The sequence below is a fragment of the Pararge aegeria genome, chromosome 19 (assembly GCF_905163445.1).
Source record: "Pararge aegeria chromosome 19, ilParAegt1.1, whole genome shotgun sequence".
In the NCBI taxonomy this organism is placed as follows: Eukaryota; Metazoa; Arthropoda; class Insecta; order Lepidoptera; family Nymphalidae; genus Pararge; species Pararge aegeria.
Genome location: NC_053198.1, coordinates 4,889,889 through 4,917,621, shown reverse-complemented (window position 1 = coordinate 4,917,621; position 27,733 = coordinate 4,889,889). Strand labels below are relative to the sequence as shown.

Here is a 27,733-nt window from a genome sequence, read left to right as displayed (position 1 = left end):
TGTTTGTGTGATGAACATGAATGTTTTTCAGAGTCTGGGTGTTTATCTGTATATTATAAGTATTTATGGGTTTTATATTCATAAAAATAATCATCAGCTATCTTAGTACCCATAACACAAGCTACAATTACTTTGGGGCTAGATATGAGGCGACGTGTGTATTGTCGTAGTATTTATTTTTTTCTTTAATTTTATGCCTCTAAATAGTTATTGCTGCAATTTTGTATCCTTACATTAAGCTTGAAAACTTTTCGGGATTAAAAGTAGTGCACTCCTTGACAGGGTCCTATTAACCTGATAATAAGGACAGCGTGGTTGTTAGTTCAATTTAGTGTATGTTTTATGTACCAAAATAAATTAGTACGCACCATTGTATACGTAAACGATTACTAAAATACTTGTGTTAGGTAATGGCTGCTTGTGTCGTAACGTACTCTTAATAATATGTTTTAATGCTCCAAGAGGGCGTAGGCGGTTTTTAAAGAGTGTTTGATCATAACTAAATGCTAGCTTTCGAAGCAAATATTATTATATACCAGCCAGTATAGTATTAACGAAGTATATAATTTTTTTTTTTAAATAATTTTTATATGAAAAATATTTAAATTCGAAAACCTGAGTTAGCTTATGAAAAGCCCTATATATATTATATATCATTAGCATTTTACTGAACGTTTGTAAAGAATTTTTGGGAAATGTACTAGAAAAGGAACTATAGAAAAGTTGTAGTGAATAGGATGATATGTGCGATCAAAATCAAATAATCACGTCGAAAATTCACATCTTCACAACTTTCTATAATATTTGTTAGATCCACTTTAAATTCCGAAACGTACTCAAAGTCCAAATACCTCCATCGTGTCTAATTTGCCATATTTGGGTAAGGCAGAAAAACTTGCACAGTCTTAATATAAGTAAGTTTCAGGTTTCATTAAAAACCGCCTTAAAACAGTTCACGCCCTCTTAGAATAGAACTATGTTTGTAGAAAGATTGAGGCGATAAGGTGACTCACAGGAAAAGCCGGTTCAAAACTGGGCCTCTGAGATAAGTTACTGTAAAACTATTACTGTAGGTAAAATTACCTGTTTTTTTTATTTTAGGGACATGAAACAAAGCAAGTTGAGTTGATTTATTCTTATCGAATATGCTACAGTTAAATGCGATTTGAATACTACCTACTCCAAATATATTATTGGAAATTTGAGGATGTTTGTATTGATTTTCTTTTTACTATTGTATTGATAGTATTTACTTGAGGCTATCTGTGAATTGTATTATATTTGTTGTCGATTATCGTTAAAAAAATATTTAGTATTTTCAGATGTTTGGTGTTTACATATTATGTATCATGTTTAAGGCAACGAAAGATTTGTGTGGCAATTCCTGAAATAAAGGTCTTGTACACAAGACGAGTCTTCGTCGCATTGCAATGCATATTTTTGACCGGGAAGACTCGGTGTCGTTTTTTGGCCGCCCGGTGTCAAATGTACGCAATTATATAGCAAGTTTAAAGCCTAATGATTATAATCTACTTTTAAATTTTTAGGGTTCCATACCCGAGGGATAAAACTGGACCCTATTAAGCCTCCGTTGACCGTCAGTCTGTATTTCATCAGTCACCTGGCTGTATGTCATGAACTGTGATAGTAAGACAGTTGATATTTGCACAGATGATGTATTTCTGTTGCTGTAATAACAATGGATACTCAAAAACCGAATAAAATTGTAAAGTGGCTCACGTATAACATAGAATTTTTTTTTGCAGTTTTTGTTGATAATGGTACGGAACCCTTCGTGAGTCCGACTCGCACATGGCCGGTTTTATTCACTATGTTATTTCCTAAATTAGTGTCATATTAAAAAATATTTATTTATATGGTTAGATAAGTATCTAAATACCTACTATGTTTCAGGAACGGATTATTATTCAGAAATATTTTTTTTATAAATAATAAAAACTATTTTTAAAATTACTGTTCAATTTTATTTCAAAACCCTACCCTTTCTTATCTTTGCATTTTTTTTCGCACAATGCAGGCTAGCAAAGTACATAGCATTAGCGAAAACCATGGCATCATTATGACACCATGGTATCTTTACCATGGTGTCATAATGGTGCCATGGTTTAAAACTTAAATGATGATGAAACTCATCATCATCACCGTATAAGCCAATTGACGTCCAATGCTGGACATTTGTTTTATAAAAAGGGTGTTCCAAATACCACGGTCTTGTGTCGCTTGAGTCTAGCGGCTCCCTGCGACCCACTTGACGTCGACGGATGAATTATCTTTCTCAACAGTAGTCCCTACTAATATTATAAATGTCAATGTGAGTTTGTTTGTTACGCTTTCACGCGAAAACTACTGAACCGATCTTCATGAAACTTTTTAAAATGAACTTATTTATTTAGGATATATATATATAGGATACTTTTTATACCGACATTAAGCTCGGTTCCTTTGGGAGAGGGGATGAAAGGGGGTAGAAGTGAAAATGTAACGTACACAATAACTCCGACAAATTATAACCGATTTAAATAATTATTTTTGTATTTTAGACGTTAATATAATATGTGTTTAATTTTGCCCTGTGGTCGGGGATAGAGGACAGAACTCCTCAATGGGCAGCAGCAAACCCCTCATTTAAGGCTTAGCTATACTTACTATACTTTAATTTTTTTTAGAACTAGAACTAAATTGAATGCTGCATCAAAAAACAAAATCAAACACAGGCGAAATCAATGTTTCTCAATGTCTAATCTTTATACAGGTCTTCTTCGTTGCTTACCTTAGAACAGCTGTCAAGAATAACATACTACATCGCGATAACTGTTTTATATTTTAAAATGCTGTTTTTGGAGATGCCTTGACGTCCTAAAATACTTATAAGGATTTTAATTCTGAAAAAAAAGCCACAATATTGATACATACGGCTGCAAACGAATGTAGTCCCTCTGAAAATTTGACCATGGCTATACTACAGCCTTATGAATTATCTAATTTATTGATTTGAAGTTTTAGCATACATCGCATACATGTACCTTTCGCAATACCCAAAAGAATTGCGATAGATTTATTGGTAAGATTTTGCTCACTAAATTATTTTTACTAAGGACTTCGCATACCTAAGTAGCTTCTAATTCTCTAATTTCAGGGTTCTTCTATGACCCATAGTATTGCTAGCTTTTAGTATACCGCGCTGCGTTGCCATGACATCATAAAATGACGTCACGTAAACATTGAGCATACTGAAGCCGACCGTCCCTTTTACACGCTATATGAAACTACAGCCTTCTCTATCTAACTTACATTACATTTTAAAACAGGATAACGCAAGATGCGCAAATCTCGCTTTTAAGCTCTCTTTCTTTCAAACACGTTTACTGTAAGCAAGATAAGGACGGAACGATGTACGGTCCATAGAGCTTGAATCTATTTGAGCCAGTCGAATCGGCATGTTCTGCGGTTAAAACGCGTTGTGGTAAACTCGAAAACGAAAATAAAGCGACACAATATTTTTGTTACTAAAAATGTGAATAGTTTCTTTTTATATTTGTTGTGGACACTCTGAATTTTGTATCGGATGGAAATTAAAAGGTTCGTATGGACTTTCTTTCGTTCGTTATTATATTTTGTATAGCTACTCAGGTACGATTGTTTTTTTGATAATAAATTGCGATAAGCAATAGGTACATTTTACTGATAAGTAAGAACTATAATGTTTTGGAGCATTTAATACCTTTTCCACTATTTTAATATTAAATGAGAATGCGTGTTTTATATACAATGTTTTTTAATTAGATAACTGTACCTACGTTCCACTTAAAATATTTGAATTCAAATTTCTTTTTGCTAACGCTACTCGACTTTAAAGGTAGGTAATTTCTAAAATGTTATTATTGTTTACTCGATTTTTTTAATACCTATATTCCTACTTAAAAGTATAATAATAAAAATAAATGACGTGTAATACGCTTTTCTTTGGTAGGTGTTAAGGAGGTTTATCCGTATATTACTAACTTCGATTCTTCCTTAATTGAAATATTAATTATCATTATTCTTGAAGTAGGTAAATACAGTTATTATATATATATTTATATATATATATATATATATATATATATATATATATATATATATATATATATATATGTATATGCATGTTCTATGTCGTCGTTTTATGTAGGTTTGAAATGGCCTGACATAAAAATAAGTCTTATTAGATTCTCGGCGAAATTGTAATTTTTGTTGAGAAAATTAACGTCTTTTACCATAAGTTACTTCATTTAGACTTCGGACATTACAGCTAGTATCTATATACAGTCAAAATCTATTATAACGACATCGACAATCGACAACGACAGTTAACTCAACAATATGTTTCGGTGCGTCTTGTGTTAAAATAAGTAACAAACTGACTTAAGAGATATGACGAAGCGGGCCTTAAGGCTACGCCATGCATGTGTTTTGTTTCTAAGAATTATAAAAGACCCTAAACTTTGTTTACTTTTACGATAATAGCCATTGACCATTATACTGTGCCAGATGTGGATACTGTTACCTATTCAAATTGTTTACAATACAGCTGAACCGGTCGTTTTACATATATAATTTTCCGAAAACATTAACCAAATAATACAAAAACCAGACGAACTTCGTTCTACGAGGAAGTTAATCTTGAAGGTGCCTGGTCACAAATCCTCCTTCTTCAACGGATCATTTACGGTTCAGGCTATTAAATTATGGAACGCCTTGCCGTTAGATATCCGTGAGGCACAATCGATTGGGACCTTCAAGAAACTAGTGAAGGATCATTATTTGTCTCTTTCAGCCGAACATCGCTGAAGCGAATCATTTTAAGTGTGTAATTTGAATTATTTATGTATTTCATACTAATTGGGGATGTTATATGTTTATATAGATATTTATGTTATATATTTTATTTGTATTTATATGTCATATATTTATATATATATATTTTTTATTTATATTTATATATTTGTATAATTTTTAAATCTTATTTATTGCACCACCTACCTCTTTTCTATGTTTTTTCCTTTTACGCCATTGGTTGCCTGGAAGAAATCACTATGTAGCGATAAGGCCACCAAATTGTACTCTCTTGATATTTATTTATATCTTTGTAACTACTTTTTGTTTCTTTGGTGTACAATTGAAAAAAGTGTATTCATTCATTCATTCATTCAAATGTGGTCGCTTAATGCGGTATGTCGTACCTAGTATAAACAATGTCGTAAAAACCAATGTTTTCCGATAAGGCGGTCATATAGCATTAAATTGACCAAAATCAAAGGTCCTGCCTTTGATATTGGTCAATTTAACCGGTATGTTGTTCTAAACGATGTCGTCATAAACGGTTTTGACTGTATATCTATTAATTATGTTTTGAGCTTAGAAAGCTTAAAAATTACGGGTAGGTAAAATTTCATTATCAGAAACATTATCAACCTGATGCTGGGTCACTACAAGCCACGGGTTTCCTCTCAGAATAAGAAGGGGTTAGGCCGTAGCCCACGGTAGTGTGGAATGCGGATTGGTAGATTTCACACGCCCTTGAGAGCGTTATGAAAACTCTGGCTAGACGAAGGTAACCGTTAAAGCCAGTGATATTTTAATTGCTTAAATTAAAAACGCACATAACTCCGAAAAGTTACAGGTGCGAGCCAGGGATCGAACTCCCTACCCCCCCGAAAGGGAAGCCGAAGCCAGCAGTAAAATCTTATAAAGAAAAGTAATAGCTAACGTCAGTTATCCGAACAGCCGAACATATTGTGGAAGTTGATTTTTAAATCTTTTTTAATTTAAACCCACTTATGAGATTGTTCAAGACATCTTTTCATATTGTGCCTCAGAAAAATAAACTAGCTTTAGAAAAGTTCAGGATGGTTTAGTTGATCGCAGATTACCGCACCGTTTTCGCCACCAGGTATACCGCGAAGTTTAACCGAGATAGCAGTGGCGTGCATAGAGGGTATGCACAGGGTATGCAGATGATATAAAATGAGGAAAATCTTTAGTACGAGTAATAAATACTTGTTTTGGCGTGCATAGAGGGTATGCACAAGATATGCAGATGATATAAATGAAGAAAATCTTTAGTACGAGTAATAAATACTTGTTTTGGCGTGCATAGAGGGTATACACAAGATATGCAGATGATATAAATGAAGAAAATCTTTAGTACGAGTAATAAATACTTGTTTTGGCGTGCATAGAGGGTATGCACAAGATATGCAGATGATATAAATGAAGAAAATCTTTAGTACGAGTAATAAATACTTGTTTTGGCGTGCATAGAGGGTATGCACAAGATATGCAGATGATATAAATGAAGAAAATCTTTAGTACGAGTTATAAAAAACTTAAGGAAAGGCATTGTAAAAGTTATAAAAAGCCTACCGTAGATATTCTTCATTTTATATCATCTGCATACCCTGTGCATACCCTCTTTGCACGCCACTGCGAGATAGGTACCTGATTCAAATTGCAGAAGCAACTTCTGTTTCCTAAAATTCTGCCCCCGTGAATCTACATGTTCTTTACTTATTGGGAGACTTAACTTATTGTAAATGAATAGTAAGAACACAAGTTGCTAACTTGTGTTCTTACTATTCATTTACATAAGTTTGCTAATTTTTAGCAAATGCGGAGTAAAGAAAATCATATTCCCAGAAGAATGTAAAATATTTATTTCGAAGGAAAAAGAATGAATGGTGTAAAAGCGGATAAGTGTTAAAGGACATATAGAAAAAGACATTGTGCCGACCCCACTTAACGTTAGATAGCGGCAAGAAGAAAAAGGAGAACATATGCTCTTTGCTTTCAAACTTCTAATTCGTCTACACGACTACAGCAAGTCCTCTTGGCGAAATAAAAACCGGATTACAGAATTATTGGCAACTCTAAATCGAGTAATATAAGATTAATTTTGCATTAACTTTTCGGAAACGATTGAATTTCGGTAACGACTCGATGTTTGTGAGCCTGAATCTTACACTAAGCGTACTGACATCAACCGAGATTTTACACTTTAAATTAGATTCAACTGTATGTATGTTTGTAACCGACTCCTTTGCAATTGACTCTTCAAACAGTGATTTCGTTCAAACTTTGTAGATATATTGAGACCGATGACAATACACTAATTTGATAAGTTTATTCCATTTTTCAATTAGCAATATATAATTTTTGTTAATTAATATAATTTTCATCTATAGCCTATGAGACGGCAATGATGTTTATTTTAATTTCCAACCATTATCTGTAGCCGATTTTCTCTAATATTAACAAATTGGATGGTGAATAGTGAACCGATTAATTTAGCTATAATAAAAATAGTACTCTAAGAAAAACTAAAAATGACGCTTTTATAAATAAACTAAACTAAGCTTGCTTGTATTGTTTTTTAGTTTTTTGGACTATTAATTTTTCCCCGATGTTTTCGGGGCTGGGGCTCCTCACATGGCGAGCTTTCGCGCGCCCTAACTCCCCGTTGACGCTGTTCCAACCCTTGTGATGGTTATCAGATACCGTCCTTCCGAAAAATGGAAATAAACCGGGATTTAAGAGCTGAAAAATTCGATTCGTTGCGTTGCTTTCGGCAGTCTGCGATGTTTGTTTAAAAACGTATCCTTCGTAAGTTTAACCTCGAGTCTCGACCTTGTAGTCATCGCGACGCCGCGCGATACCGAAGCTTACGTCACACTAATGCTGGGATCCTTTGCAATGTTAGCTACTATTTGAACAGCCTCATAAGTCGTATGTAAGCCTCATAAGTAGTTAGCATATTTGGCTATGTTTTTTTTATTCCACTAAAGCTCACAACGGCTAACATGGGCAGGTGACGTTTTCTCCGCGGGGAAAGGATATTTTCTCTACTCCCACAGCTTTATCAACTCAAATAAAAATAATGTACCTATGTAGGTAAACAAAAATAAGTTTTTAAAATAAATAAAATAAATATACTACGACAATACACACATCGCCATCTAGCCCCAAAGTAAGCGTAGCTTGTAATGGGAACTGAGATGACTGATGAATATTTTTATATATACATAAATACTTATAAAATATATATAAACACCCAGATACATCAGGTTAATAGGACCATGTCAAGAATGGCACTATTTTTAATCCCGAAAATGTTTTCATGTTTAATGTATACAAAATTGCACCAATAACTATTTCAAGGCAGAAATTAAATAAATATTAATTTACTACGACAAAACACACGTCACGTCGCCGCCATCTTGCCCCAAAGTAAGCTTAGCTTGTGTTATGGGTACTATGGGTGTTATGGGTAAGATAGCTGATGAATATTTTTATGAATATAGTGCCCATAAATACTTATAATATACAGATAAACACCCAGACACTGAAAAACATTCATGTTCATAACAAACATTATCCAGTCGTGGGAATCGAACCCACGGTCTCGGAGGTCTTGCCTACTGCGCCAATCGGCCGTCTAAAGTAAAGTTTAGCCATTATTGCATGCAGTGCATTGTATGCAAAAACAGAGAAGACGTCCCTAGCACGTCACACTCCACACCCGCGCAATGTTGCTAGCTCACTAATTTTTCCCCATTTTATGGTTAACGTTTAGAACATCCCTACTAATATGATAAATGTCAACGTAAGTTTGTTTGTTAAGCTTTCACGCAAAATCGCAAAAATTATAACCGATTTAAATATTTTATTATTTTTGTACTATATAGGTTTTAATATCTGTTTAATTTTGCCCAAACTGTGTAGATCTGATGAATGTGGTTGGAGATATAGGACAGAACTTCAGCGGACAGCAGCAAACCCCTTATTTAGGGCTTAGCGGTATAGAACTACAACTAAATTGAATGCCACATCAAAAAACAAAATCAAACGCAGACGAAGTCGCGGGCAACAGCTAGTTAGAGATAAAATACTGTCAACTGCTAAATTATTGAGGTGACTAACCGCCTTTTTAGTTTGAGCTTGGATATTTTAACAGTGTGCCTACCCACATTCAATGATAGCAAGAAAACTGTTGGGATTGGTATCGAGAAGAGACAAAAACAATTCCTCTCGCGATTACAGTCCTGGCTACTTCTGTATGTAGTTCTAGTACTGTATGTAGTTATACGTAATGTAAGACTACAGAGAGGCATATTCGTCCAGCGAATCATCTGATTAAAAAAAAACGCCTTTTGAGGAACACTAGTAAAGTGGAGTGGTTTTTGATCCTGCAATATTACTCGTGTACACGGATACTGTAGTTCTGTGCCTAAGTTAGTGTAATAATCCTCCTAAGTAAGTGTAATAAGTCTCCACGAAAGGAAATCCGGTGCCTTACCCACTAGGCTATCACTGCTTCAAGTATTACTATAAAAAAACCTGCAGAGTGCATGCACTGTTTTATTCATAAAACGTTACGAGGGTGTAAATCTTATACGTTCTAACTTCTTAGGATATCTACGCCTCTATCTATCTATCCAGGCCTACCCTTAGAGCGTGCCACACTTTCCTATCTTGGGTCATCCTCTTACAGGTAAAACCAGCCAGTGGCGTACATAGAGGGTATGCACAGGGTATGCAAATAATATAAAATGAAGTAAATCTCCAGTACGAGTTATAAAAAACTTAAGGATAAGCATTGTAAGAGTTATAAAAATCCCATCCTTGTGTATTTATTACTCGTACTGGGGATTTTCTTCATTTTATATCATCTGCATTACATACCCCGTGCATACCCTCTATGCACGCCACTGGCACCAGCCATCTTTCTAATATCATTCTCCCATCTAGTAACTGATACTCAATGATTAATGTGACAAACTAATTACTTAATAAAAGGCATTGTTAACAATGTACTTACTGAAGTTATTACTTACTTAATTGTAAACACAACCTTTAACACACAATGGTAAGTACTTACTATCAACCTATTAAAAGTTCCCATGGCTATAATTGATCGATTAATGGCATTTTGCAATTAAGTATATATGTGTAAATGCAGCATAGTCATTATTCTTTTTATTTTTCTCTTACTTATAGGTACGTACTTTTAATCATACTAACGAAAGATGAATGAGATTTTGGTTCTTAATATTTTAAACAAATACTCGGTCAGGTTTATGGTAAACTTTTTTTTTTGTCGAGCTGGAAAAGCTTTATGACATGCTGTACTTTTAAAAGCTAACTAACTAAAAACCGTTTTAGGGGGATATAATCGTGTTGGCTTTATACGTCCGGGTAACCCGTTGTAACCCCTTGTAGTGGTTTATAATAAACAAGCTGGAGCCCGTGTTTTCAGTACCTAGTGTTTTAAAAACCCGCATTTCTGCTGTGCAGTCTATTTGCATACCAACTTTGGCTCGGTCAGTCGGACGACAAGATGTGACAAGGTGTGAAGTCGATCGTTCACAACAAACAGTTTTTTTGCGCACGCATGACATCACACATACACCGACCGAACGCTGGAACATTACCTTGGTGCTTTCCCCCTGATAAAAAGTATCCATATCCAGGAATGTCAGCTTTAAAGGTGGTAAATTTCATCACGTTCGGTCCTAAATAAGTTCGGAATAAAAAGTAAGTAATGTATGTTTTTCTCCAGCAGGACTTGCACAGACAGGAGACATAAATTACATCCCCCCATTATATCCCCTTTCAGAGGATATAATTAACGTGTCCCCTTGCAAAAGCACGGGCACAGGGAATAGGAGTTTACCTCCGTTTATACACATATATTATTTGGATATTATTTACACTTGTGCGCCAGTGCTTTAGAATGGATAAAGGTGTGGGAGAATTTTTATACTTTCCCCGGGGATATAATTGTCTCCTGCCCATGCTAGCCGTGCTGGAACGATACCTAGGTTCTTTCCCGGGATAAAAAGTATCCATCTCCAGGAATGTAAGCTATAAAGGTGTCAAATTTCACCACGTTGGGTGCTAAATAAGTTCGGGATTAAAAGTAATGTATGTCCGTCTTCAGGATAGAGCTATCTAGATGCAAAATATCACATACTCAAGTCACCCAGTGAATATCGCCAAGATTGGTTAAGCAATATAGTCTTGAACACAACAAAGGCAATTTTGTTTTAATCACCCGAATTGGTAACACTCGTTTCATTCCGTGATAAACAAGCCTATGTCCATCTCCTGAATGCAAGATGTAAAAAATGACAATTTCATTAAAATCGGTGCAGCAGGGCTGATAACAAACAAACAAACGAACAGATATACTTTTGCACTTAAAATATGGAGATGGATGGATCAAATCAAATCAAATACATATTTTAAAAAAGCAGTTAAGGCCCATTATATTGTCGGCAACTATTAATAGCATATATATACTAACATATTTATTGTATGTTAAAGTATTTAAATATGTATGTGTTGTTATTATATATTTTAGTTTATTTTAATATTTATTAATTATATTATGTACTCTTGATATATTTGTGTACACTAGTTTATGTATTAGTATGTAGTTATTCGCATGTATGTCTAGCAGTCTATTCTCCTCTTTTTCTCAGAGATCACTATTAAGCGATAAGGCCGACTCTTGTATTCTACTTCTTTCTTTATGTATGTTTTTATTATATATTTGTATAATTTTTTAATGATGTAGTATACAAATAAAGAGTTGTGGGGCAATAGTGCCAGCATTTTGGGTACCATGCCCATAAGTGAAAAGTTAGACGGCTTATATTTATTGTAAATATTAATTTTAGTTTGTAATAATTATTTCGCTAAAAAAATATATTTTTCGTTGGTTTATAAAAGAAAAAAGAATAAAGTATATAATAATAATAATAATATTTAAAAAAAAAATTAATTTTTTTTTAATAAAAATAATAAAATACATTTCATTGTAAAGAAATCACCAAAGACAAAGCAAGAAAGAAAGAAAAAGTAGGTATAATACCTCTTATCGCTTAATAGATGAAAATGTTTGCCCGATTAACATTGAGCGTACTAGTCTTCAAGCAGTACGAATGGAAAGCTGACGTTGGAAATCAACAGAAACTGTACATGAGCGTAAACTTGAAGTGGAAAGCGGTGATGTTGGAAATCGATTTGCCCCGCAACCTATTGCCAAACGTGAGGCTACCAACGAATATAAAGTGGCATTACGTCATGCAGTTGACGAGATTACGAGATGCGGGGAATTGTAATTGTTGTGTATGTTATGAGGCACGCGTCTACCAAATGGGTAGGAACTAAACACCAAAACCGAACGGTTAACTACGTAGTAGTAATAGTTATAAAAGCACGCAAATACTGGTGATCAATCTTATAAAGGTAAAGCTCGTTGGTTTTGTTTGAAATTTGGGAACGATATTACAAACCGCTCCTTATTTCAAGTGCAATTGAAATTCAGTATGTACCTACGTAAGCCAGCGCGTTTCCCGTTGCACTGCCAAGCTAAATGTGAGACCGAAAACAAATGGTCAATCAACCCAATCAACGCTCACACAAGAAAGCTGTTCATTAGTCGGCTACTGGATTCCGTCCCCGATATCTATCGCTTCCAAGTTTCCATTGGTTGAAGCAACTTTTATAAAAACAACACCGATGCGAAAAATTTGCCAGAATATTTTAAAATCTAGAAAATTTATGTCTAAGAGCTAAGGCGTATAAAAGCAATAAGATGACGTTACTCTGTAATTTATATAAACTTCATTATCATTAGCTGTTGAGTTATTGAACTCGGGTGAAAGACAGAAATAACCAGGCAAATAAAAGTGTTTTCTTCTGAACCGAGGGCTATGACCTTTCAAAGTTCAATTCGCAGTTCGCACATAAACCTCTAATCTTCAAGAAAATTTGAAGCATGTAATCAACTCCCTTCTCTTTGAATATTTTGTATCTTTATCTTTTTTTTTTCATTATTACCTACTCCTTTAGGAACACTTAAAGAATATCAAATGTATATAATATCTATATTTATAATAAAACTGTAGCTGGAAGATTTCTGTACATTTAATATATTTTAAAAATGTTTATCGGGGGATGCTTTATAATCGATAATGATTCCAAAACAGATTTTTATTTAATTTTCCTCTGTCTGTCGGTCCGGGCATCACGTGAAAACTACTGAACGGATTTAAATAACATTTGGTATACATACTTTTTATACCGATAAACAATAAGTTTCCTCCGGAAAACGTGATTAAATTTGGCTTCACAGCTCCGTTAAATTTAAACTGATTTTAATAATTCTTTTCTTATTTGAAAGTGTATACTATCAAGCATGTACTGTCTTATTTTCTTGAAGATCTGATAAATATTGTCGGAGATAAAGGACATAACAAATAACATCAAGTCGCAAGGCATATGGGAAAACAACGATCGAATGCATGTATACTGTGCTAAATGCTAATATTATAAATGCAAAAGATTGTGAGGATGGATGAATGGATGGATGTAAGTATGTGTATATCAACTAAAATATAGTAGGTACATAGTTAGCCACGATGATTACGATGTTAGTATCAGATTTATTCTAGCTTCTCGATTGACTCATACGCGGACGAAGTCGCGAGGGTCCGCTAGTAAAATATAATATCTATATAGTACATATAAAAATGTATGTTTGTGTGCGCTTCAACAACTCAAAAGGCTATGCACCGATCGAGCTGAAATTTTAGCATGATATATAATCCGCATCAAGGATTGTTTTTATCTATTTTTTGCATCAGTCACATATCCGCGAGTCTTTATATCCACGCAGACAGTGGAAAAACAAATAAAATATTGTATATCCACAAATATTGCAAAATTAAAGTTACATGTAATGTATTCTGTTTTGTTTCTCATTTCTCAACTATTCCATGAAAATGTGCCACAGTATATATAACAAATTTGTATGCAGGTTTTCACTCCCGTTATCAATAGGATGATCTCAACGGACGAGACGGTGTTCTAATATTGTACTGTGTTAGCTAATGAATCATCAATCAGTGTTGCATATACTTTGAAATGAGGTCTTGAGTTAAATTTTTGGCAATCAGCCAGCTTAATAAATTCAGTATATTCAGTATATCTAGCGCCGTTATCCTTTGTAATCATAGATTACTTTCCTCAAGAGTTGTCTAGTAGGGATTGATTTGGCAATAAGGCCGACTTTGTAAGGAAACAAACAGTAGTATTACACATAACAGTAATCACATAAACCAATGCAGTTTCCACAACTAAGTGTTAACCAATGTTTTTATAAATTTATTATTGTATCATTTGTGTTTTTTCCTATGAATTTGTGTGCAATAAAATTTTCATCCGTCCATCTTGTTTCCGACGGCTGATTGGCGCAGTGGGCAGCGACCCTACTTTCTGAGTCCAAGGCCGAGGGTTCGATTCCCACAACTGGGAAATGTTTGTGTGATGAACAGGATTGTTTTACAGTGTCTGGGTGTTCATGTGTATTTTAAAAGTATTTATTTATATTATTCATAAAAAAAAATACTTTTCAGTCATCTTGGCACCCATAACACAAGCTACGCTTACTTTGGGGCTGAATGGCGATGTGTGTATTGTCGTAGTTTATTTATTAATCGATCTATCCATCTTATCAACCACGTAAAGTCGATTCAGGTGACCAAGTACGTAGCTTTAGCCATCGGGCTCTTTTGAAAGTGGGGTACTGGACACCACCCAAAGAAACTGTGACTAATAACCTTCTCGATTAAGGGAAATTTGAGTTTATTAAGAGTTTAGACGAACTCCCTGGCGCAACGGTGAGCGCTGTTAATTTAAGAAGGAGTTCTCTGGTTCGATTGGACTGGACTTCATTGGTTTATGTGTTTTGGGTGTGAATTATTGCTCTAACCGGGTTGCTCATCTAATAATTTAAATGAATTGAGATGGTGATAACAAAAAAAACACCCGGTTAAGTCTGTTGTGGGCTTCTTCTTAGACCCCGGACGCATTTGGAACCCTGGTCGCTTTAGTTTTAAGTTTACGAATGTGGTTACCGCCATCATCTCACTACCATGTAGTTCTTATGTACGCATCAAATGTGCCACCTATGGGCCGGGCCTACTTGAGTAAAGATATTTTTGACTTTGACTTTGATTACTAGCAGAGGCAGTTTGGAAATTTATACTTTCTAAATTTTCTCCAGTCCGGTCTGGTGGGAGGCTTTGGCCGTGGCTAGTTACCAGTCTAAAAACAAAGACGTGCCGCTAAGCGAGTTAATATTGATTTCAGACAAGGGCTAACTTGTAGAGGAAAAAAGATAGATAGATAGATAAATTCTTACTGCACACAATTAAGGGATAAAGATAATATAAATTGAAAACATAAATACAAGAAGTAAAAAATGCGCAGTCTTATCGCTTCAAGCGATAAGACCGCCTTTGAAAGATTAGTTTTCCTAGCGGGGATTGCCTGGTTGTTAGCGCTTCGGCTTCTCTAATAAGGGCAACGAGTTCGGTTCCCGGCAAGCTACAGGTACATTTGGGAGTTATGTCTCCATCTTATTTAAATATAGTTGATGCTCTTTTTTCTGAACTATAATCGTTCCGTATAGGCTCCGAAACGGCTGGACCGATTTCAATGAAACCGGAATCTCCGGATTGACCTGTAATCCTGTAAAGTTTGGTGACGATCGGAGCACTCCTATTTTTGAACTGTCAAACTGTCAAATACAGCTTTTATTTACTATGATGATGTTGGGTGTACATGGGTGTAGATAATGATCTTCACTCGCTCGAGAAGTGAATGTATATGCAGAGAAATAAATGATTTAATATATTATGAGCCTTAAATTAAAAATTTAATGATGTAAGTTTATTGTTTAAATAGAATAAAGCAAAATCTAGCCCGGCGAAGCGGGCTGGGTACACTAGTGTCCTATTATACTAGGTATCATTCTAAAATAGAACTTACTGTTTTAAGCTATGGTGGTAAACGATGTACCTTTAAATGCATTTATACAATGCAGTAGTAAAATTTTATTTGGAGTATCAAATTATTCAAAACTTGTTAACCTTGATGGGACTGCCGAACTGTGACGTTGAACATCGTTATACAAAGCATCATTGGATAATGTATCGAATATTTCTAACTAAATAATAGTTTCTTCATATTATCCCGACCCAACAGTCCCTCATCTATCAAGAAAAGAGTAAGAGCCACTACGTTGCTCTATTGCGGGTTGGTGGGCTTTAACTAATATTTTGTCAGGTCAGTGACCATGACCGACGGCTTAAGATGCTTTCACGCATGTAAACATGAGTAGACAAAGCGAATTTCCTCACTCTGGTCTGGTACTAAGTTTTTTTTACATGTAACCGAAAACTGATACCTACTTACCTAACTATTGGATAGAAGTAGGCGTTTCTTTGCGGAAATCCATAATATATTATGAAAATTAAGCTTAATTTGCTATACTCCGCGAACAGCAGCAGAATCAATATACTCCATACCAAACAGATCCTCGGCAAGATACCCTTTTGTTAAAATTAACAAATATTCATTGATTCTCCTGAGGATGCTCCGGTTTCGGAGCGAAACGTGCAGGGTGCGTGTACGAGAGACTCCGAGGATCTGTTTGGTGTGGAGTATACAGATTGAAGTAATTATAAATAACACCATACAGATTCTGCTGCTGTTAGCGGATAATAGCAAATTAAGCTTAATTTTCATAATACTTACATAAAATTCTTTTTTTTGCCCTGACTTTTGAGTCTTTCTCAAGACTTCCTGATCCCAGACAAGTCGGTTTCACAGACAAATATCAGAGACAGTAAATAATTTACACGTTGTGTATATAATTCATAAAAATATTCATCAGTCATGTTTGTACCCATAACACAAGCTACGCTCACTTTGGTGCTAGATGGCGATGTGTGTATCGTCATAGTATATTAAGTTATATATTTTAGTTAAACTTTGACATAAGGATTTAATTTATACGGTTTTTTTTATATATACTAAGACAATACATAGATCGCCATCTAGTCCCCAAAGTAAGCGTATAATATACATAATATGCATAATATACATAATATACATAACTACTTATACATACATATAAACACTGAAAAAAAATCATGTTCTTCACACAAACATTTTTCAGTTGCGGTTATCGAACCCACGGCCTTGGATTCAGAAAGCAGGGTCGCTGCCCACTGCGCCAATCGGCCGTCAAAGGTTTCTATCGGCCGTAATCGGTTTCAAAGTTGCATATTAAATATTTACAGGAATCTACGCCGATTCCTAGGACGGTCCCGAATTCTTTAGACATCTGGCAACCCTAGGTGCCCAGTACAAAATATAACAGACAACCAAAACTATGGGGAATAGCGGCCGAACAAAAGTTTTTTGCTAATTAGTCGCCAATCGCATGTCTGTTTCAAATAAAACATTTCACCATGGGATCGGAAACGCTTTTTTGTTTTATAGCTATAGACTCTTTTCATTTGTTTCATTATATTCGAATGATAACGCAAGTCTAAAAATATCAAAATTAATACATGGGTATATTTATTTACCTACTAACGGGTATTTTGTTGTTCTTGGTTACGTAACGCAACGCAACGGCACTTTACTGCAGTTGTTTGTGTTTTTAACCGACTTCAAAAAGGAGGAGGTTCTCAATTCGTCGGAATCTTTTTTTTAATGTATGTTACCTGATTACTCAAAGACGCCAAATGAGATAGTAAACATTAGGTAAACATTTTGTTTTAGTTACCATGGAAACTGAATAATACGTAATTTATGAACTACAGTATTTTAACCCGGTATTTCACATTAAAAAATGTAATACTTTTTAAGCTAAATGAAAAATAACCTTACACAAATTATCCTTACATATTATATCCATAACAATCTTACTTACGTACTTTAAGAAGCTTCACTTCTGTTGTGTGTATTGCAAAGATTTTTTTTCTGTTTTTGTTTTTTTACCTAAAGGTCCTTTTATCGTAATTTTGTTTCAGATGGAAATGAGATAAGCATCAATCACAATGACTCTACTGCTTTATGACTACTGTGACCTAGAAGAGCGAGCGTCAAGGCATCTTAACGTTTGGAAAGGTATGAGAACTTGGGATTAAGGAAAATAAAGTATCTCCATTAAGTACTTAAGTTCCTACCCACTGATATAATATATCCCACAATATAATTAAGTAGATACGATCTTTGACAATGTAGGTAGTTGTAAAGATTTGAGATATAGCGAGTTCAAGCATGTTATTTATGAAAAATCTTACATATTTTACTACTTTTTATAATTTTTATTAGTGTTTTTACCTACACTTGGAGGAATTATCAATTTTATAAATTTAAAATGCGTATAAAAATTTTCGGAACCGACACGATTTGAACCTGCGACTCTCTGGCAATCGCGGCCTGAGCGCTTTTCCAATTAAGCTACGGCTCTCCTACAAGTAAAAAAGCAATGTGTCATCTCTTGTTTCAAACGTGTCTCATTGTACTTGTCTGTAAGGTCTGGAACCTTACAATTGCAACAATATCTACGAATGTTACAATTGTTAGGTCTGGAGTGAAAGAAAAATCACATGAAGATATATTTTAAAAGCCGGGAGCACCCAGGCGCACACCTATACAGTTGTAAAGCCGAACCTCCCATCTATGATATTGTATCAGTAACTAGGTAATTTTTCTTTGATTGAACTCGTTGCTATAGATTTTAAAAAAGTATTTCGTAGGCGTGACCTGCTCGTATAAACCTAAAAATCTCGCATAATAGTAGGTAATGTAGATTTGACCTTGTAGAAATGAATGTTGGCTTACCTATAGATGATAATAAAAGATAAAAATACATCCCACAGAATGTAGGGCGGGATATGCCTACCTATTCGTGGAATGAGGCCGGATTATGAGTGAATGTTTGCACGTAAACACTGATTGTACGGTCTTTTTCCGCCGACCTGAAGAAGGCTGTTACTGGCTAGCTGGTACGAGCATGTTACATGTGCAACCAACAATACCCGCTGAGTTTTGACTGAGAAAAAAATTATTTCCTATCATAGCACTTGATACTTTATGCTCTTGCAAAAAAAAAAAACATTCTTTATCTTTGGGATTCTCAACTATGTGCTCCTTCGAAACACCATGTAATTGGTCGAAAACAAATGCGTACTATTTTAAAGAGAACTGGCTTGTCGTTCCATCGAACTGACAGTGCGAAAAACTATCAAACAACTGACAGTTCCCGTTCCATAGCGTGATCAACGACTTTGGATTTGTGAAAGGGACCAACCATCAGTGTCCATTTTCTTATACATTTCCACTAAGTACCAGGTCACCATAAAATTCCTAAAATTAAAGCTGTGCAGCCACTCGTGGTTTATAAGCTGTAGGTATAGCTGGTCGAAATTTTTGAAAAGGTATCTGAGACTCACTGAAAACTTGTCCAGTACTTCTCCTATGATAATCCAACACGGAACCGCAAAGTCGCTGGGTATAGCAGGGCTAAATCAACCCTTAAATTCTTAAATGCTTCGAGGCAAGGCAATAATTTAACACGTGCTTCGAGGCAAGTAAAAAAAATAAATAAGGTTATTTAGTAGTATAGATTTTATTATTATTGCAAATTCTAATAATTAAAACGTGTTACTAAAAAAAAAATTCTTTCCCAGCATGGCATTTGATACTCTATGCTCTCGCGGGGATCTTCGGGATTCTCAACTATGTGTTCCTGCAAAACACCATGCAATTGGTAGATAAGAATTGCGTACTATTTCCAAGAGAACTGGCTTTCCGCTCTATAGAACTGACAGTGCTAACCAATACAAGCTCAATAAATGATACAGTTTTGGTCAATAGTGATACGACTGAAAATGCTGCAAAAGAAAATGCTCAAATCGTTTCCGTCCCAGGAGGTAGTGTGCCCACAAATGATGACAAAAATGAACCAATAAGAAAAAGAGACTTGACCAATTCAAACAATACGAGACAAAATGACACCGATTCTGAAGCTAATGAAAATGACGTCAATTTTATTTCTGGTAAGTTATAACTTAACTTAGTCTACTTAAGTTTTCTGTTGATATTTAGATGTATGTTTATTTAGATATCTTTGCTAGAAACGAGTTATATGTTCCAGTAGGAACTATTTATAGCTTGTGGGAAATCGGATGCCAAAAGAGCATTTATATTTAGAGGATAAGAATATCAATTCTGTCGATGTGTTAGACTCCTTCGTTATGGCACCTACTGATGAGTGATGTTACATGAATAAACCATCTAACAGCAATTATGACTTCATAATCATCACCATCATCAAGCCATTACTGGCCCACTACAGGGCACGGTTCTCCTCTCAGAATGAGAAAGGTTTAATTAATGAATATTGTCCGCGACAAACGGAAAGGTTATAATAAACTTATAATGTCAAAAAGAAGGGGTGATAACCTAATGGGTAAGGCTTTGGTTTCCTTTCGTGGAGACTGAGTCTGATACAAGGCATCCCTGACTTTTCGGAGGTATTAATTGAAGCAATTAAATATCGCGTGCTTAAACGCTTAAACATCGTGAGAAAACCTGCATACCTGAGAGTTCTCCGTAAATTTCCCAAAGGCGTGTGAAGTCTTCCAATCCGCATTTAGCCAGCGCGGACTACGACCGGGCCTTCTCATTCTAAGGAGAGACCCGTGCATGGCACTGGTGGACTGGTAAAGGGTTCATTAATATGATTAGATATTTATAGGGATTTGGTATGACGTCGAAATAGTTGGCCGGTGTTTTCTCATACTTCAACTGACAGCACCTTTCAAAAGTCAGAGCGTGATAAAAAACTGAATAACTTTCAGTCTATATTCCATGTTAATTTAAAGGGCTTTAATGTTTAACGCATGTTTCTATACCCAGCAAATGAAACCCACCGCATAGTGCTGGACACGTCGAGGACTCTGTTCGGATGGGACTCAGACTGTCAATATGCGGAGTACATGCCCATAATGTCCATGATATTCGCTGCGGCGTGGGCGACCTTTTTCACCATGTGCCCAGGAGGTGGATACTCAAGATCTGGGTTGGTATTCTTAGCTCTTATCGTATCTATTCCTACTACTAAACTAACTTACTTAACGTATATGTCAAAGTCAAAGTCAAAATATCTTTATTCAAGTAGGCCCATATGAGAATTACACGGTAGTGAGGTGATGGCGATAACCATATTCGTAAACTTAAAACTACAGCTGCGAGTGTTCCAAACGCGTCCTGGTCTAAGAAAAAGCCCACAACAAACTTAGCAGGGTGTTTTTTTATTACCTTTTCAAATTGTCATTTAAAATTAGAAGAGCAAGGTTGCTCTTTTCTGGTTTGAATGATTGCTCTAACCAGGTGGTTAGAGCAATCATTCACATCTAAGCTTTTTTATCGATTACGTAGTCCTTTATACTATAATGGGACATTTCTATAAGCTTACGTTAAAACTTGGAACTTTTTAAGAGACATCTCCGAGATGCCAATGGGTAGTTTATTGTAGAATTGTTCGTTTAACGAATTATGAATTTTACGTAATATATTACACTGTAAGTTTATTCTTACTTCTAATGTTTAAATTATTGCAGTCACATTTTTTTCTTAAATTAAGAAATGTTTTTATGAACATACATTAAATTTATAAATATGTACTGACTATACACTGTCGTTATTTATGGAATTCCCTACGTCTACCCCCCTCTATTTACTCTTGATAACTAACGTTGCAATGCTTTCCGATAAAATTCCTTTGTCTATTCCAACGAAAAAAAAATGTAAGAAACCTGAATCCCTTAATATCTCACGTTTTAACTAATAAGTATTAATGCCTAAATCTGTAATCTTCAGATCTAATATTCAATGTAGAAGAACCTACTATCCTTTTCTTAAATCTTTCTTATTGATTCTAGATAATCAACTAAATACATTCTGGATCTTGAAGGTTTTCGATTGAATTCTCTTTGAGCGTAAATGAGTAGGATATCTGTGAGTAGATATATGATATACATGTAGATTTACGAAAAAAAACAGAAAAATAATGCAATATTTTACTGTTCATGTACCCAATTTGCCTGCATTGATAAATTCTAAATTTTTATTACAACAAATGATAAGCATTTGCAAAATATCCACAACTGAGCCTAAGTAAAGACATCTACATGGGAAAGTCATGCAGAGTACAGACTCAGAACACCACTTCCCTATAAATTACTCATGCAAACCATGCCGTCACGGAAAACGGCGTGACTGTCGCTTATTGCGTCTTGTCATCGCTCCCTTAAGTGTCCCAACTCCATTTTTTAATAACAGGGATTAATTTTCTTTCGCGTGTTTCAGACTTCAGCAACCCTGGCGTATTCTGACACCGGCGCTAATATTCGCGCTGGTAATGGTCGGTCTGACCGGCCACAGCTTCACGCGCACCAATAGCGGCCTTTACACCTTCTGCTCAGCTTTCTTCAACGTCACGAATGCTACCACGTGAGTATTTTATCCCGTGAGTAGTAAGCAGAACAAACCCCGCCCCCCCCCCACCCGGATATGCGACAGGCCAGGGCAACCTTAAGCACAAAGTGTTACAAAACCCATTTTGCTGTAATTCTTATCAAGTATGTGCAAAACGAGCGCATGCGTAATTTTATTTATCACCTCACAGGAAATACAAATAGCTTATTCCATCTTGCGTACCTAATCATTTATTTCCTCAATTAATTTTAGTATTGCGATCGAGACGTCCTACTCAACTGAAAAGTACATTCTCCTTACTTATATTACATCACATAATTCATTAATATATTACAAAGTATAAAAAGTAAAAGTGAAACTACTTTCTGAGTTAATTTAACGTGGATTTCCTTATTGTGAGATGATGGTTACGTAGTTGAAGATAATGAGTAACTATTTTAAAATCGGTTTCAAACAACTTAATCTATCTAAGAAGTTCTTCACAGCGAAATAAATATATGTCTGCCTAAATAGTTATGCGCTGTACAAAATTAGGTAAAGTTTACTCGATGGAAAAAAGTATCAAAGTTACCTTTGTTAATACGATAAAAAGTTAATTATACCTTTGTTGGTTAACTTAGTTAATAAAATTTTGGGGTAATGGGGTAAATAGTAAAAAGTAATGTTGCGATTTATACCGATTTAAATCTACGCTAAATGGGACCTTATCAGTTTTCACGAAGATACACGAAAAGCATCGAACCCGCATCGAGGTAGTTCTAAGTCACGTAGTGTTTTACAAATAAACGTAGCGTAACATCGGAATAGTATACTTTTTTACGCTCCGTCATTTTGAAGATGCTGTAAGACAAAATAACTAACTATTGCGACGTTATGTTTATTTGTAAAGGCAGCCCCCAAAACTAGGTCAATATGGCTTTTTTTTAAATAAAAAGCATAACATAACGAAGTACGTAAAAATAAGTTACCACTGAGCCTAGGGGTACAAAGTTATAAAGGTGGAAGGGTTATGGAGCTTACACACAATGAATTATTAAACGAATTGTAGGTACTAAGACATTATTTGCTAGGTATATCTACTATAAAAAAAATATATCGCTATTATCTACTGAACATTCAAAAATCTAATGTGGCACTATCTTGCAATAATAACTACTAAAAATTAAAAATTATTATCTGACTAACATACTTTTCCATTACTACTTAAATAAAAATGAATTTTCATCTCCTTTCCATTATGAAGTTTACTTTCTTTTATAAAGTTTATTATATTTTTTTGTTTTTATATATGATTTCATAACTGGACTTCCTTCAACTAAATAGGTACTGACAGAATACCAGCGTTGTGGGTACATTAGTATCCGGAACATTAAGCTGAGTCAGAACCTTTTTATTGGCACGACACATCATAGTTAAGCTATTAATAATTAAGTACAAAATTTTTTAAGTTACTCCGAAAGTATTTATAACTCATACTTTCATAATTTTATGCTATCTGCATACCTTATGCATATACCCTCTATGCAAGCCACTGCCTGGGAATCTTCTTTGATTTTAAATCTAGCCCATTAGTGCTAGGGTAGTGACCCTACCACCGAGTCACTACAAACAGATAGACTTGACGTTTCAAAAGTGCTTATAAAAGCCTACTTGGAATAAATGAATTTTGAATTTTGATGATGAAATTAATGAACGTTTTCAGATGCTCCTCCGTGGGTCCGTATCTGGAGCGTTCGTGGAACGCGTCGTGGAGCTTCGGGGGCCGCGCGGCCGCCGCTCGGGCGGCTAGTGCTGGCGTGTGGGCGAGCTGGGCGTGTGCAGCCACGCTGTTTCTCGCGCGTTGCCTCACCGCCCCAGACTTCGAAGTCAAACGCACCGGGGCGTACCTTAAAGATCCACAACAGGTTGGTGGCAACACAAGACAATTACATTTGCGTAGTTCTTGCTTTTGACGTGACAACGTCTTATAAATTGGTTTGCCGGGTGACACTTCAAGAAACTGCGTTACGCTCCGCTCACGTTATGCGCTCACAATGAGAGCGAGTGAGAGGCACGCGTCCCTTCCACTCGGGCATGGTTAGCCCGCCTAAGAGCGAGAGAGACAGACATAAAAAGTGAAAGGCACGCGTCCCTTTGTAGTAAACGCTGTTTCATTGTACGCAAATGTATTGCAAGTTATTGTATGTATATTTGTATATAAATACGTATGTATGTGTAAAGGTAAAAATAAAATTTTGTTAATATGAAATTCAGTTCGAGATTCTTTGTATAAATTAATGTTTTAAATATAATTCTTTGTATAAATAAATGTTTTAAATTGTTACTATTATTTCATCCTTCATCCTACTATACGAATGAATATTCACATTAAAATTATTTTACCACTCAAAGTCGTTGTCACGTAAAACTTTCGCCCGTATACCGACTTTACAGGCAACCAATTTTTTTAACAGGTTATCATCATCAACAGCCTATAACCAGTGGCGTGCATTTCGTACATGCACAAAAGCACTGCATACCCTAAAAATTTTGTATTACTCATAAAGGGGAAGGATTTTTCAATTTTATGCCATTTTCCTTCTTTATGCATACCCTGGTTAAAAACCCTGTGCACGCCACTGCCTATAACAGTCCACTGCTGCACCTGTCCTATCCCAACGGGTGTTTGTCTTCATATTATAAGTATTTACGTATATTATTCATATAATTATTCATCAGTCATCTTAGTACCCATAACACAGGCTACGCTTACTTTGGGGCTAGATGGCGATGTGTGTATTGTCGTAGTATATTTATTTATTATTATTATTACCTATAATCACCACGCCGGGAAGACGGATTGGTGATTGGTGATCGCAAGAGATGTTAATAGTAGCTAGAGGACGCTACTGTGTTTGTACTACTATTGATTTGCTATCATCGCATGGCAAGGTATACATAGGTAATAATTGACGGAAACACATTGATAGCCTAGCGGTTAGAACTTCGGCTCCACTTTCGGGGAAGATTTCGAATCCCGGCACGCACCTCTAACTTTTTTAAGTTATTTGAGTTTTTAAGCTATGATCGTGAAGAAACCTGCATGCGTGAGAAATCTACATAATGTCCTGAAAAGGCGTGTGATGTCTACCATTTTTTTTGGCGTGATGGAAAAGCTTTATTGCTACCTCCGACCCTTGGGCAGGATGGAGGTTAAGCGGGACTCCCCCCTCTAAAGGGGGTATACCCAAGCTAAAAACCACCAAGGCATGTCCCTCTTGTTGGCGTTGTTGGACGCCCGGGTAACCGTTGTATACCTCCCGAACGATGTGATCTCTACCAAGCCACACATAGACTACCGCCTAAGCCCTTCTGACTGTGGGAGGAGGCCCGGGCCCTGTGGTGGGCCGGTAGTGAGTTGATATGATGAATAATTGACGGACAATGAGGATGAGATCCATTAAATGGAAAACCTAGCGGCCTATAAACACATTAACATTTGTAGGGCATTCAAATAGCATGCCGATAATGTTCCGGTTCTGACGAGAATAATTGTGGCCATAATTGTAGCCTACCAACCCGTCCTTGATACCTCTTTCATATGAGAAAGAGGGTTGTATCCAGCGGTTGAACATAAATAGGCTCAAAACGAAACTTTTGAAACAGTTTATGCACCACAATGAAAGTTCAGCTTAACTTGCTATACTCCGCGAAAACTAATACACTGTACTTTTCATGAAATTCCGCGAAGTAAAATTCTTCCTGTATTTTTATGTGGTGTATAATAAAAGTGTATTAATTCATTCATTCAATGTTTATGCACCACTTAAAAATCGATCCTATCAGACTGAACGATGAACAAGCGCGTTTATTTTTTGCAGCGGCTCACGCCATACCTAAAAAAGTCGCGCCGGCAACCAAACAACAAGTCCAACAACAATTCGCCGACCAAACGAGAGACTGCTTCCATCAGATCTGAACCGACAGCGACCACGGAACTAGTCACCGCGTCAGTGGAACAAGGGCAGGATACAGCGCCCACGACGCCGGAACTCTCGCCAATAAAAAGATTCGACAAAGACTACATTGAGATGACAATGGCGTCCAACAAAGACAATCCAGTGTAGACGTCGTCAAGAAGCAAAGTCGTCGAATTAATTTGCCAGATTATTCTCCGTTAACTTCAGATGTATGCAGAATTTTATAGTCGTAAGTGTTGGTACTTTTGCGGGTATTTAAAGTGTAATTGGTCATTGCTATATTAGAGTCGCCAGCAAATATTAAAGTCTATACTAAACAGGGTTAAATAAAAAAACCAGAAAGCTCTCGGCCTTGTAGTTCCTTTCATTAAAACTAACAACTTTTGTTCAACGACTTCAGGATATGAAAGCAGGATAAATTTATTCAAACCAAAAAAAAAAAAATAATAATCTCTGTATAGTGCCATTACACTGTGAAAACAAATCCATGTGATTGGACAACGTCGCGTAGTGAGGTCAGTGACCGCACGATATAGTCGTGGTTCGCGCGTTTTTGCCGATGTTATAGTACAGTGTAGTAAAATATTGAATATTTAAGAACATTCTGAAAGCGTTAACAAACAGATACGAATCTCCAATTTACAAGCTTTATATTAAACTCCATGTAGGGCTGCCTGGAGGCAGAAATTCTATTTTGTACATTTGATATTAATATCTCATGTGAGCTTTTTAATTTAGTTTCTGATTATAACTGTTTTTAATTATTCTGTTATAATAGTTACCAAGTAAAGAATTATTATTTCACAAACTATCGAGCTAAAAAAAAGTCGTAGAACAAAAGTCGTTAATGTTAAATTTATAATATAAACATATAATGTAGCTTTAGGCCGAGAGCTTTTTGGTATTTTCTATAATAATCAAATAATACAAAATGTGAATGATTACCGTCTATACCGTCTATTCTATACTCTCTCTCTCTCTATGGTCGTTCCTTCATCACTGAAGATCGTGGTCCTGGATCTCAACTTCGCGTTGGTAAACTGTCTCCATCGACTTCTGTTGGGGGCCATTTTTGCGATTTGATAGAAGCGGTCTGCCCATATTCTATATTCTATATAATATATGTTTTGAGTCGCGATCACTCGCCGACGTATGCCGTTGTTCCCGTTATTCCCGCTCCGTTAACAGGATGACTTTTCAATAGTTTTAATAAAATCCCACTGCTCCTATTGGATCCTGTGGACAGATAACGAACCACCGGGATATTTTTTTTAATAATTGTATTCGAATCCCGCTGTCTCCTTTAGCGGGGAATCAATCAACGGGGACAATAATACTACTACCAC

The 27,733-nt window shown here is 35.7% G+C and overlaps 1 protein-coding gene across 1 annotated transcript; it reads left to right on the top strand.

Annotated features, from left to right (window-relative positions):
• The first annotated feature begins 3,437 nt into the window (after window positions 1–3,437).
• Window positions 3,438–26,807, top strand: LOC120632227. Its single transcript, XM_039902031.1, has 7 exons — window positions 3,438–3,600; window positions 17,952–18,048; window positions 19,617–19,985; window positions 20,848–21,010; window positions 22,300–22,443; window positions 24,131–24,332; window positions 26,289–26,807. The coding sequence occupies exons 2-7, from the start codon at window positions 17,979–17,981 to the stop codon at window positions 26,532–26,534; spliced, it is 1,194 nt and encodes a 397-aa protein (XP_039757965.1). The 5' UTR covers window positions 3,438–3,600; window positions 17,952–17,978; the 3' UTR covers window positions 26,535–26,807.
• Window positions 26,808–27,733: the final 926 nt, after the last annotated feature.